Source organism: Chamaea fasciata, unplaced genomic scaffold (genome assembly GCF_029207755.1).
Source record: "Chamaea fasciata isolate MVZ Bird 193981 ecotype frontalis unplaced genomic scaffold, bChaFas1.0.hap1 SCAF_8, whole genome shotgun sequence".
NCBI lineage: Eukaryota > Metazoa > Chordata > Aves > Passeriformes > Sylviidae > Chamaea > Chamaea fasciata.
Window position 1 is genome coordinate 28,257,002 of NW_027094093.1, and position 13,481 is coordinate 28,270,482.

The 13,481-nt window shown below is 41.7% G+C and overlaps 1 protein-coding gene across 2 annotated transcripts in view; it reads right to left on the bottom strand.

Moving 5' to 3' along the window:
- Window positions 1-13,481, bottom strand: part of SEMA5B (semaphorin 5B) — a 265,869-nt gene that overhangs the window by 62,696 nt on the left and 189,692 nt on the right. For both annotated transcript variants that reach the window (XM_066190263.1, XM_066190264.1), the window contains exons 7-9: window positions 5,440-5,538; window positions 4,488-4,701; window positions 1,610-1,895 (exon numbers count right to left, since the gene is read on the bottom strand). In XM_066190263.1, the coding sequence (XP_066046360.1) occupies window positions 1,610-1,895; window positions 4,488-4,701; window positions 5,440-5,538 (599 nt within the window). The remainder of the gene's footprint in view (window positions 1-1,609; window positions 1,896-4,487; window positions 4,702-5,439; window positions 5,539-13,481) is intronic.

Genomic DNA, 13,481 nt, shown 5'->3' on the forward strand with positions numbered 1-13,481 from the left:
AGATAAAACAGTATCACTATGGGCACAGAAGTTCTCTCCAATGGCAAAAAAAAGTCAGCTCAAGTGCCCAAAGCAATGGACAGCAATGGACAGCAATGGATTTCCTTTTAATGTTCAGGAAGTTTGGCTAATATCCCCTAAATGTTTTTAAAGAATGACTCATGTGCCTTTCAATCTGAGGACAGATCTTCCCCTAGTCCACAGTCAAGGTGCAGTGCTCAATCATGTTTATTTTTTCGAGGTGCTTCTCTGCTGGCTTACTTTTGACTGACATTGGCAATGATGGAACAGAAACAAAACATGGAAGAGGGACAAGGGTAGCCAAACACTTACCTATTTCTTGGAATTTACAGAAGGGGAAGAACATTCAGGCTCTGTTCACTCACAGTGAGGCTCCCCAACAGCACTTCAGATCAAGAAGTTGGGGCTAATGCTTTGTGACTTCAAGGGCTGAAGTTCAAGCCCTGTCACACCAGCAGGTGAAACATTAAAACAGGAGGGTTTGTACTTCAGTGGGGCTTCACTTCTTTGGTTTTCTGTGGGCTCCCTGGGAAGAGGCCTTCATTCATATTGGGCAGTACCAGCAGTGCACACAAAAACCCCAAAGAAGCTGGCTGCCCAGCACGAGGAAGGCACTTTGAGCATTTGCCATATGGAGTAACTACTCAGATTTTCATTCTCTAGTTTACGTGTCAGGCTAACACCCCCCTGGAGAACATGTATTATTGAAACTCAATACCATGCAGACTGGTTACAGCTTGAAACTTATCATCTTAGCCTCAGGCATCAGAGAAAAAGTTATTTGAGTTTTCTGACTTAAAAATATACATTATGAGTTTTTTAATATATTTTTTAATTAACTCTTCTTCTCCTTTTTGCTTTCACAGCTATACTAAATCATTCCAATTACAAGTTTTTTCAATATCAAGGCAAGAAGAGGTGATTATGAAGTATCAGAAATCATACCTTCCCCTCAGAATTCTGACACTGCTTTTGATTTGTGGACCTCAAACAGTCTGTGGCAGAGGTAAAGCCTCCCCACCTTGGAAATGCAAAATGGCTTGTGACCCTCATGACCTTGCTATTACAGTGTTGTTCAACTGCAGTAGATGTTTTCAATCTAGGCTGTTGTGATCCCATCTGCCTCATTCTTCTCCTTCCAGCCCTTCTCTCCCAAGTGCGTGCACCTGTCCATCTCATGGGCCAGCTCCAGTGTTTACACAATTGTGTCAGATTGTCCAGGCAATTAGCCTGGCTGGAAATTAATGTGTTTCTGTTGGGTCATTTTTAGATCACGTCTCTAAACTACACAAGTTGCACTGTCCCTACAAAAAGTCTGAAGTCTGTCAATGACCAGGTTTGTATCAAATTAATTTACCCTAAAACTGCACAGCCATCTTTTATGGACTCCAGGAATCTGTGAACCATGGATTAAATGCACTGTCCTAGAGGCTACATTGTCATGATGGATAACACAGACCTATCCATTCTTTCACGTTTACCAAACGATCTTTCAAAAATGATTGCTCAGACTGTCTAAGAAATCAATACATTGTCAGTCTCAGACTGCCGGGGATGGAGGAGGGGCAGTAAAGCCAGTGCAACTTACACATTAGTAGTGAAGACACCGTAGATCAGATCTTGCTCAGGAAGGTAGAAGGTGCTTTGCAATTCATTGTAATAGAAAGGGATTTCTCCAGCACGGGAGCAGTTCAGTCTGGCCTTCATGAAAGTCGTCCATGTGTCCTCCAGCAAAAATCTCCCCCCAATATCATTTTTGCAAACCCTTGCCACACGAGAATACACTGTTTTCCCACAGTCATGTTCCACTGCGTTCTCACGGAAGAAGAAGTAGGTGAACAAGCCGATGTCATAGGCAGCAATAAAGTTAGGCTCTGAAAAACAAACATTTGAAGAGATTTATATAGGTTAGAAATCAATCCATGCTCACTGACTTGCTCAATGCATTGCGCTGCCAGCTCCATTTATGCAATCTGTCAAAGCTGGGACCACTGGGAGTTTGGAGTCAGCAGAGGACATAAAAACAGTAGATGGGAATAATGATATATGAGGATATAGCTCTAGTACCTTTTTTCAGATCTTGGAAAGGCCCCATTGTTTCTCCACTTTATTGGCAAAGCTGCTACTGATTTTAGTGAAAGCAGAGTTCAACACTTTGCATATGCATGACTATTCTCTGTACCTATACTTATTTTACAAGACAAAGCCTTCCCACTGGGCTGCTTCACCTATTCACTTTTGAAGTGGACCTTATGATGTGTTAAATATGCTGCGTGCATCCGCCCGATTCCCCAGACAGCTGCACTGAAACATTCAAGCTACTCTCCCAGCACTGTCACATCTGGCTTTTATCATGAAACCTTTCCAGTTTCTAGGCACAAAAGATTATCTTATGTCCATAAAACAAAACCATGCCAGATACTGACAGTAGTGAAATGTGCTCTCCTTAATGCTTTTTCTCCTGAAATTTTCGGTATTATTTTCACAATAATTGAAAAGAACCTTGAATTTAGTAGGTTCAGTAATAAATATTTTAATTGGGGATACAACAAAGCTTTGAAGTGTAAAGTCTTTTATCCAAAAAGTTTCTTTGGTAAAATGAAAAGTTTTTATTCATTTACCAAAATGAATAATATTTGATCAAACAAACAAGCAAACAAAAAGCCTTCCCTGAACCCGTTGGTTTTATAGGGTGTTTTTACAATGCTCATTTCTGAGTAATAATCAAAGGAAAAAGAAAAAAAGTGAAGTACAGAATTCCTTTAAAGCTCCAGTCCAGGAGTGAAAGGAGAACGGAGCAAGGCAGGCCACTGCTGCTGCAAGGCAAGTTTGGGAGGCAGATGATGGTACAGCAGGGAGGGCATTGCAAATCATCTCCTGTCAAACTTTCTCCTTCAAACTAACCATGAACCTTCAAGGGACCACTGTGATCCCCAATCTGACCTTCTGTCTAACACAAGCCAGAGAATTTCACCCTGTAATTCCACCATCACATCCTGTAACTAACAGGAGAATTAGACCACATCTTTGGAAGGAGATCAGATCTTACTGGACAATGTCACCTGGCTTTACATCCATCACTTTCCTCAGTGACTAGTTCAAATGACTAAAGACTGACCCAGCTGCAACCTGTACTTCTTTTCCCATTTGACATTATCTGGTTTCAGCTTCCAATCACAGGTTCTTGTCATGACTTGTCTGCTAGATTAAAGAACTTTATCCTTTCCAAAATCTTCTCTTGATGTAAGTACTTCCATATCATGAACAAAACACCTTTTATCTCCTTTTCAGAAAGATAAATAAATTGAGCTCCTTAAGTCTCTCACTGTGAGGCAGGCTTTCCAAGTTTCAAATCACTGAATGGCTCTTCTCTGAATCACCTTCAGGTTTTCTGTTTCTTGTTGAAAAGTGGCCAGAACAGGACGAAATTACTCCGATGTCACTAATGCTGCACAAGGTTATAAATCCAAGAGTCACATTAGTTTTTCCAGTCACATACAAGAACTTCAGTTACTGCTTGTCTCCCTTAAAATCCCCTGTTCCAATGTAGCTTCCTTCTGAATCTTGCATTCATGCACAGACAAGAGGAACATGTTTCCAAAGAGTGTACATGGGCTATGATGCTTTTTGGTCCTAATTTGTAGTCTTTCCTGGTGACATACTTTTCCTTACACTCCAGGTCTCCATACTAACTTCAGTATGCCTGCAGAAGCCTAGTTCAGCCTTATTAAGCTCCACAGAGTGCACAGTCCCACTGCTCTTATCTTTAATTGAAAGGTCCTCAAATCTAATAGAAAGATTTCAAACATCTGGTCAATTTACCTGGGTTAAATGAGATATGGGGAATATTGGGGACTCCATCACTACAGTCTGCTCAGATGGAAAGTGCTTTGCCCCAGTCGGAAGGTGTGGACTCAGTGCAGGGATTACTGGTTGAAATTCTATAGCTTGCTTGATGCAGGGTATTATCACACTGGGGTAAGAGTTGCTTTTAATAACTATAAATCCACATCAGCATGGACTCACATGGAACATAATGTGCTGTGAAATTTCTCATTTTTGGAGGGATCTTGCACTGAAACCAGGCATCTTCAGCTGAGTCAGTGGAAGTAAAAGAGTGCCTATCACTCTGCAAAACTGGGTCAACAATATGATGCTTTAAGTTGATTTTGATCTTCAAATCTTTGAGCGGTTTTCTTGTTAAAATGATGTATTTGGTCATCTCAGAAGACAGAGACCCATATATATGTTAAGTAGCCTGTAAGACCCACTTTCTATATTCTAAATCAACTTTTCTGAAATAATTCCAGGCTCTTTTTAAATGTCTTCTAAGCTGCATTGATTATTGCTCCGGAAGCCCTTCCCCACCATAACTCTGGATCTCAATATGAAAAGAGAAAGATTTACAAGCCTGTCAAGCTGACTTTAATACATCTCTTGCTCAGATGTGACCCACATGACTTTACCATTGAGCCATTTGGAGTTGTATTGTGCTGTCCTAAGTGGGGGAACATTTCCAAGGCTGCGGTAAATAGCAGGATCCCGTCCAGAAAAATCAATCACAGTTGCAGCATAGAGCTCTCCTCGTGATGTAATCACAGCTGTCGAGTTATGCCGAGGGTCGTATGGGCACCGAGCCACTCCATTAATTCTGTCAATGATTTTGCTGAGGTTTCCTACCTGTATTTAAAAGGAGAGAGAAGAAAATTTAAAGAGCATCTGGCTTTCTTAATGATATAAAGAATTTGGTTTGCCCACGAGTACCTATGAGCAAATCCCTGATTTTTAAAAATCAGGTAGCTATGAGAATGTAATCTTAGTGATGACTGAAAATTGATCTTTACAGCCATCATTTGCCAATTTAAGAAGTTGTGTCTGAGCCTCACTGATCCTATTGCTTTGTACAAAGGGTGACTCCCCAGCCAATAAAGCCCAAACCCACTTGGTGTAATCAGGTGCTCCTGGTGCAAGCACAGGTTTTTAATCTTCCATAGATAGACACCTCCTGAATACATAGTGGCCTTAAAAAAAACATACAGATAAATGTTTCTCTGGGCCTACTCCTGTCTGCCTTGAGTCCAAAGGGAGTTTTGCCATTTATTTTAAAGCAACTTTAAAGTATTCAGCTCAGGAGGTACTCACAGCTAAGCTTGTCTATATTCCCCATTTCCAGTGCCGTGCCCAAGGTTTACATGAACAGCACTTTGTCCAGACCAAACTCACCCATAACATGAACTTTGCTCCCCAACTGCAGACACACTCATTGCCCCAAAGCAGCCCAAAGAAGAAAACCAACATAATTTCAGTCAAGTACATTTAGAACATATTTTGTGCAGCCATGATAGCCTGCCAAATGACTATCCTTCCCCAGAGCATGTATCCAACCCTCTCCATCCCTGTAAAAGAGGCAAAACAGACCTGTCGACTGGAACACACTGGTGAAAAGGCATTGGTACCACAGGTGAAAACCTTCTTGCCATAAACAATCAGCACACGGACATAGTTCTGGCACTCTTCCTATATGGACACAAGACAGGGACAAAGGATTTTTGAAAATTTTTTTACATTTAAAAAATACCTGTATTGCAGCAGGAATGCACTTTCCTTAGCTCTAACTTGGGCTGAGGTTTGTTGCCTCAAGTAGCACACAGCAGTAGGGAGCCAGCAGTCTAAGGGAGCAAGCCCAATTTGCTGGTTATTTCTCTAACCGTAGCCCTGCACAGTCCTGGGGTAGGATGTTATCCATCAGGTCAATTTTGTCATAGCTACAAGTGCCTCTTTCTGTGCTCTGCTCAGATTGGAGGAGAAATTCTCCCTTTTTCCATGATGATACTTCTGACCTATTTTTCCAGTAATGCTGCAGCTTTGAAAACATTACCAAGACACCAGCTCCAGTGAAGGACAGCAGGTCTGTCTGCACTATAATTCAAATCAGTGCCAGCAGCAAAACAGCAGGAACTTCTCTTTAAGAGACCAGCCTGGTCAGAGAATCTCGTGCCTGAGCAGGCTGTTACTTCCTGCCTCCCAGAAGATTATGTGCTCAGGATTTTCCATGGTAGAAGGCGTTTCTCTTTCAGGCCAGGCCAGTGAGAAATAGCAAGTTCCCAGTTTCAGCTGCTTGACCACTTGCTGATACCAACAGACAACTCCCTCCATATGTCAGTTCCCAAAGGTGTGGGGGTCCTGCCGTCCCATGCTGTGCTGGAGTGGCAGCACAAGGCTGCAGTTGCCTTTTTGTTCAGAAAATCACCTCCATGTTCTTAGAGAGAGCCATGGTCTCTCTCTCTCCCCACAGCCTCATATCCAGAGACCTGTGGAGTGCAGATCAGGCTAACTGAGCCTCTCCTGGACTTAAGTAGTTGGGGTGGAGGAGGCCATGTAAGACAGGAACTTTCTAACAATACACACAGGGAAAGGGAGGTGAGAGACTAGTGTGCAATTCCCAGAGGCAGTGCAAGAGGCTGCAGAGCCACCTGCTCCAAGGATCCCCCAAAGAGCCCCAATGAGCCACACGCACCAGCCTGCCTGCCCCAGGCCCTGGGCCACCTCAGAGGAGAGGATATGAGCGATGACTGGGCCCTAAGGGAAGAGAGTCTATTATGTTGTACCATAAACAGAAAAGGAAACTTGTTAAAAAACAGCAACCTCAGCTGGGTTACCCGGGCTGCTTTGCTTTCTTCCCTCCAATTGATCATCATTTGCCACTAAGTTGAGCCTACAGCTGCAGACACCACTTCTCCCTCCTGTATGCAGCAATCATTCAGCAAGTGCCTTTCTCACAGTGCTCCATGCTGTTGATCATTTCCCTGAAGACTTCATTTGCAAGACTCAGCAGTGTAAAAACACCCCCTATCATCTGGAAAGGAAGAGGCTTGCTTCGTTGGATCACACACCATCTTATTTCATTTGCTGTTTGGAAAGGATTTAACGTAGAAACCTGCGAGGGTTAGCCACAGATGGCAACTGCATGGACATGATATATGATCCTTGCTTTTGAATGGCACAGACTGCACTCCAGAGCCTGCCCAGGAGCACTTGCCCAGCCTAGAAAGAGGCTACTGGGTGCCACAGAGCACATGCTGCCAGTCTTGAGGGGCAGCAGGAATCACGTATCCAGTGCACCAAAAAATGAGGCACCCAAAAATGAGGTGGGAGCTCAGATTCATAGCTGAGTCAACTCTTTTATTTCAGAAGCAGATCAGTCATGGTGATTGTGCATCAGTCGATCAAACATGACCTTGAGAAGCACTGTCCCACCTGCTGTGTGTTGAGAATAGTGGTCTCATTGCTTCCTTTAGCAAGACAAAGCAAGAGGTCTTGCCAGCCTCTCTGCCCTCTCCTGTCATTGCTGCATGGTGCTGGGAGTCCTGTCAGTTCCTTCCTGCCCTAGAGATGTCTGTGTTTCATGACTGGGTTAAGTAATCCCTCTTTCTGTAGAGTACAGTTATTCAATCCCACATAATTTTAGGACCACTATATATTTGACTGCAAAGTACTAAAAACCCTTGAACGAATGCTGTAAAAAAAAAAAGTATTAGGTTGTCTCCCAAAAGAGTGTTGTTTTCAGAATATGACTGATTTGCCATCTAACCTACAATCCAGTTCTGTACTCAAATTTCACACAATAAGAATATCCAGCTGCTCCCCCTCCACTGCCACCATTCTCTGCTTTGTGCAGCTTCTGACCTAGAACAGCTAAGACCAGTTATGTTGCTGGACCCTTTCCTGCCTAGCTACTACAATGTATTCCTAACTAAAGTCCTGTCCAGAAAAAATCTAAAATCCTAATTTGGAGAATTCTCTTTATTTGCACAGAGCTGTATTACAGATTAACAAACCTCTGTTTCTATAAAAATCTTCCCAGCTGAGAAGATAACGCACAAAAATAATTTCTGTGGAAGGTTATGTGCTGCAGTCTGCTGGCAGTGATGAATCTGTTGCACACTTTTACTCCATTTTTACTGCTTAAAAATAATGCTGCCAGGTGTGGGCCATGTCTACCTGTAGCTGTTCCTATGAGTTAACTGAGCAGGCATTTTCCCTAGACCTGCCTTACTGATGGTGGTAGCAGCACTCCATGCTCTTGGAGGGAGAGCAATGATAATATGCTCATTTCATGGACTGGTCTCAAAGCAATTTAGACACTTTAAGTAATGTTCTGAAACAGATGCACATTGTCTGCCCAGCTCTCTCAGCTGGGGGAATTGAAACAATGCAGGTGCTAAACTCGCTGTGGTCACACACACTGGGTTAGAGGACACACGCAAAGGTCTGACTTCCAGACCACATCTCCCCAACCTGCCTGGCCCAAAGAGGAATACGGTGCTCACTTCGTGTTTCTTATTGCTGTACCCATGGCCAGTCACATCAGTCTATGAAGCCTCCAACAAAAGCAAAGAAACAAAACCACTTAAATGCTCCAGCTTGCAGGATTTTTCTCAAGACAGTGTTTGGGAGATTTAATTAGATCCTCTTACTACCCTATTCTCAAAATAAATAGCAAGGAACAGCCGCCTCTCTGTGTTCTTTAAACCAGCCCGGATTTGCTCTGAAAAGTCATTCAATAGAGTGCTCTCTGCAACAAGTCATAGCTGAGGCAACTGGATAGTAGGATGATCTCACAACCCCCTACAGAAAATACAAACTATTTAATGCAGTTTCTTCCATGTGTCTGGAAAACTCTAGGCACACAGGAAGCAAAAATCAGATGGGCTGTAATATAAGCAGAAAATTTGGCAAGTTTGAACTCACCTCTGTCCAGACAAGACAATATTTGGATCCTGCTCTCACATTATGGAGCAGACAGTAAAGTCTGTGTATGATCAGTCTGCAAATCTCATCACCAGAAGATATTACAGGGATCAAGAGATTAAGGTTTTAAATAAAGGGGGAAGACTGCATATTTATATGGTTAATAAGAATAACTCAGTTATATTAGTTAGGATTATTATTATTAAATATATGGCAGAGCTGATAAAAACCTGTGGCTCACCACCAAAGAATTAAGCGTATTTCTGATTTTCCTATGAATGTTTATGTTACACACTTTGCTCCTTCCCCAAAATTACCTGGTACTTATCCCTTTATTGAGATAGGGCCATAAATTTAGAAGGTATCACTTTTCTCAGTCTAATGACCCTTGTTTTCCTAGAAAGGAAGAGGACATGACTTCTAATGCTCAAGACTACAAGGCCACAGGATCTCACAGTCAGAACAAACTGCACTGAAGCCCCTTCCTGCCACCTCCTCAGTTTAAGCCTATTCTCATTTATTTAATTTTTTTGTAGTATTTAGAATTACTATTCAAGCACTGACTGTGAGTGCTATATGTCCCTGACTGTGGACAGGACCAGGTTTCTTTCTAGCTCACAGAGACATCAGGTTGCTTTCAGAGCACAATTCAAACCTGAGAAGCAAGAGTGGTGCCCTATTACCGCCTCCATTCACATGGACAGATCAGCAAATGGAGGGGCTGACCTCCTGCAGCTTCAGTTTGAGGTAAAGTTCAGAAAAGTTTCAGGCTGCTGCAAATAAGTCAGCTGTAGGTGTTTCTTAGTTGTTTATTCTGTCATTTCTAAACTCCAGAGTTCTAAAATGTTATAAACCCTTAATCTCATTGTACAGATGCATTTTTCTTTGAAAGCAAAGCTATACACAGGCACTACTTTAATGACTTTCTAGTTTAAATAAACTACCCAAGCCCTGTTGTCAGAGATCTCCTTTTTAATTCTTGGTTAACACTATTTCATGACATACTGATCTATTTTACAGTTAAACATTGTATAGGAAAATAGCTGTTGCAGACAGTCTGCCACGTTCAGTAGAGAAACACAGACTCCTGGAGCACAACCTGGAGTTCCGAAAATCAGCCAGCAGAACTCCAAGTTACCCCTTCTGTGATATTTTAGAGTGCAACAAACATTTAGTTTATCTGCTGTAGTTTATTCCAATTTGTTAAAAAAATAAGCCGGACCAAACTTGGTTCTTGAGCACTGCTATTGATACACTCTCAGACATCTGTATTTACTGCCTTGGACGAGCAATTCTGCTACTCATTTTAATCCAAGGCCCCAACCAAACCACCCTTCTCCTCTGAGTGGAACAAATAGCAAAGAGAATTGCTAATGATTTTTCCAGCTAAATGTTCTTTAATAGACTTCTAATCAAATTTATTTGGGGGGTGATTCTGCATTGATAGCTTAGCAGAAGTAATAGGAATGTAGGTTCAGGTCCCTATTCCCCAGGGAATACACAGGGGATAAAAGTATTTGATGGCCTCACAGTTATTTCTGTTTCCCCAGGGGTTTCTGTGGTGCTTCTCCTACCTGGATTCCTATTATTTTTAAGTGGTGTGGAGTTTCCCAGTTCCACCAGATAAGCAGATAAGCATCCTCTTTGTGACACATAGTCACTGGAGGGTCTGAAATAGCTCATTCCTCCTTTAGCTCAGCAATTTCTATGCACCAATCCCATTCCACCAGGCTGAAGCCTTGGGCTAGGATTTCCCTGTAACCTTGTGCATCCACAGCAACAGGACACCATACAAAGAAAAAAAAGAAGAAGCAGCTGTACTGGAAATGCAGTGGGACAACCCAGCTGGATGCCTGGATGCCTATCGGAGAGCACTCTCACTCCTTTCTTGCTCCAGAAATGTTAGTGCATCATCTTCCTCCTGGCTACACAAAGCTCTCAGGGCAGAATGGAAGAGCTGCCATTTCTCACTGTCCATTTCCCCAAATGGTTTCTTTACACAGTTTAAAAAGATGGTGTGCTGCTTTTGGAACATTAACAAATAATTCGGTGCTTAGACAAAAGAAAGACCAAAGTTCTAATGTTTAAAAAGCCACAATTTTCCATGTTAGGCAAAATTCCTTAGATGTGGTGGATGGCCGTTGTTATGCAGAGACAAACCAATTACAAACTAGGAACTGAGCAACTCCTAATGAAATTAAATACAGCTCTTCCCCTTCTGCTCTATCCATCATTCATTTTAACTACAACCTCTGGATGATTTCATTTGGAAGACACAAAGAAAGGCAACATAACACTGACTTTGTTCTCTGCACTGTCTCAGTAATGTGGATGTTTTCCAGGGGACAGTTTAAAGATATTGATCATGCGACACTCTATAAATGGTGCAAAAATAAGAATGATTACTTGTGGAAGCCAGCGTGGCTCTCCAGAGACATGGCAAGAAAAGCATGTACACTTCTTTGAGGAAACCACAAGTTTTAGTTGATAAAAACAACATCAATGAAAGAGACTTTTCTGAGGTGTTTGTTTTAATACTGCATGATATATTGCAGAGAGTTAATTTTAAAATCAGGTTCAGGAACTTATACATTAAGTGATTAAAATCTGATAAATTACTGTGATGAAAAAAATCCTCAAATTGAAATCACTCATAAACTTGCTGTTCTAGTGGAGGCCCAGCTGGGATGGTACTGGCCCAATATCAACATTTTTCTTAGCAAACATATAACCTGAAGACGGCAAAAGCTGCAACTAACAGTGAGGCCAATGCCTCACTGTATATATATATATATATATATATATATATAGTGATATGTGCCAGGATGGTTGGTGAGCTGGACTTAACGAAAAAAAAGCGCATTTTTTAAAGATATTATGCATTAAAGAAAGAGGAACAAAAGGGCTTTATGTATGAGCACAGAGATTACATCCCAAGAGTAGAAACTGTGAAAAAGATTTAGTGGTCACAGTGGCCAGGCAATTCTGCATGAGGAGCTTACAAAACTGCCATGTATATGAACTGGGGAGGGTGGAAGGCTGTTTTAATCACACTCAGGCATTAGAGAGATTGACAAGGGAATACAGGTGAAAAATTGGAGTGTGCAGAAAACAGACAGAAAGTATTCAAGGGCAGTAGAAAAATGACTTAGAGAAAGAGACTTGGAGAACTCATCTTTTTACTTTATCAAAAAGCAAAAGTACTGCATTGAAAAGAGCATGTAAGTGCCTCTGTAAAAAAATAAATATTGGTAACTAAAGAGCTCTTTAATCAAGCAGAGAAGGGCAAAACAAAATCCAGCCACTCAAAACTGAGGCCAGATCCAAATCAAAACTAAAGTACATGTTACAAGGGAAGGTGATCTGCCATTAGAACAACCCAGCAAAGCACAGGGAGCACATTTGCTTAAGGCCTTCAGTGCAAAACTTTCCATCTTTTTCAAAAAGGTACAGCAGACAAACACAGGTACTGAGCTCAATTTAGGAATAAGCAAGTGAAATTCATGGCCAGAGGTGTCAGAAAAAATGGTACATTAGACCATTTTTAGACCTTAGACCTGAGACCCGAGACCCAGATTTTTCATCTGCCTCTTCTCTAGACAGTAAGTACTCAAATGGGAAGTAACTATTATAATAATTACACTTCTGTGATATGCATTTTGTGGCTTTTATTCTTGTGTTTCTTATTTTTCTTTGGGTATAGCTCTGTACATTTTAGGAAGAGAGTTTCTAAGCAGCAGGAAGAATCTTATTTAGATACTCAACAGGCACAATAAAAAAAGCATTTTAATACATGAGCCAGTTTTGAAAGCTTCACCTAAAGTACATATATTATTAAATGGGCAAGGAAAATTTACCAGTCATATAACTTAGGGAAACTAGACTGTGAATTAATGTAAGATCCAAAGGTTCTCCTTATTTCTAGCCTCTATCACCACATATCTAAGTGTCTGACAATCCATAACCTATTTATCATCAAATCATCTGTGCTGGGTAGAAACCTGCCATTAGTCAAGTTTTGACAAAGCAGAGCTGAGGCAGACAGAGCTCTGCACCTTGTACCACCACTGCACAGCAGAATCAGAAGTGTTCACAGCAGTGCTGCCCTCACCTCCTGCATTTACCCAGCCAAGGGCAGAGATCCTGGGTCAGATCTGGACTTAGCTGGAGCAGAGCACTTCATCAGCTGCCTAGACTGAACTCAGTATTTTTGAGCTGGTGCTGAGTCATTTCTCTGCAGTGTAACTAACAATGAATGTACAGGGGGACTCAGCTGTGGACACAGAGGTTAGTGTAGAGACAGACCTAGGAGATCAGTGTTTGCTTAGCCACCGCAGAATCCTTCTGCCTTTGTAGCTTCCTGTCTTCTTGTCAGAGTCTTAGTCAACACCTTTGTTTGCCATCCATTGTATATCAAGAAGTGCCTAACAGACTGCTTAGCTGCTGTTCCTCCAAACTTCACTCATGGTCACTGCACCCACCAAATGATTTCAGACTCTGGGTCACAATCACATAAACTCAGCTGTTCAGAGCATTTTGCTCATGTAATTTTTTTGCAGTGTGAGAAGGCAACAGTGAAGATACTCAGACCATTGCTTACTTTTGGCATAACAGTAGCAAAGATTGAAATGACCCTAGAAGTTGTTCAGTCACATGTATAGCTTTATCCAGGGGTTGACAAAATATTTCTTGGCTATAAATACAAATTC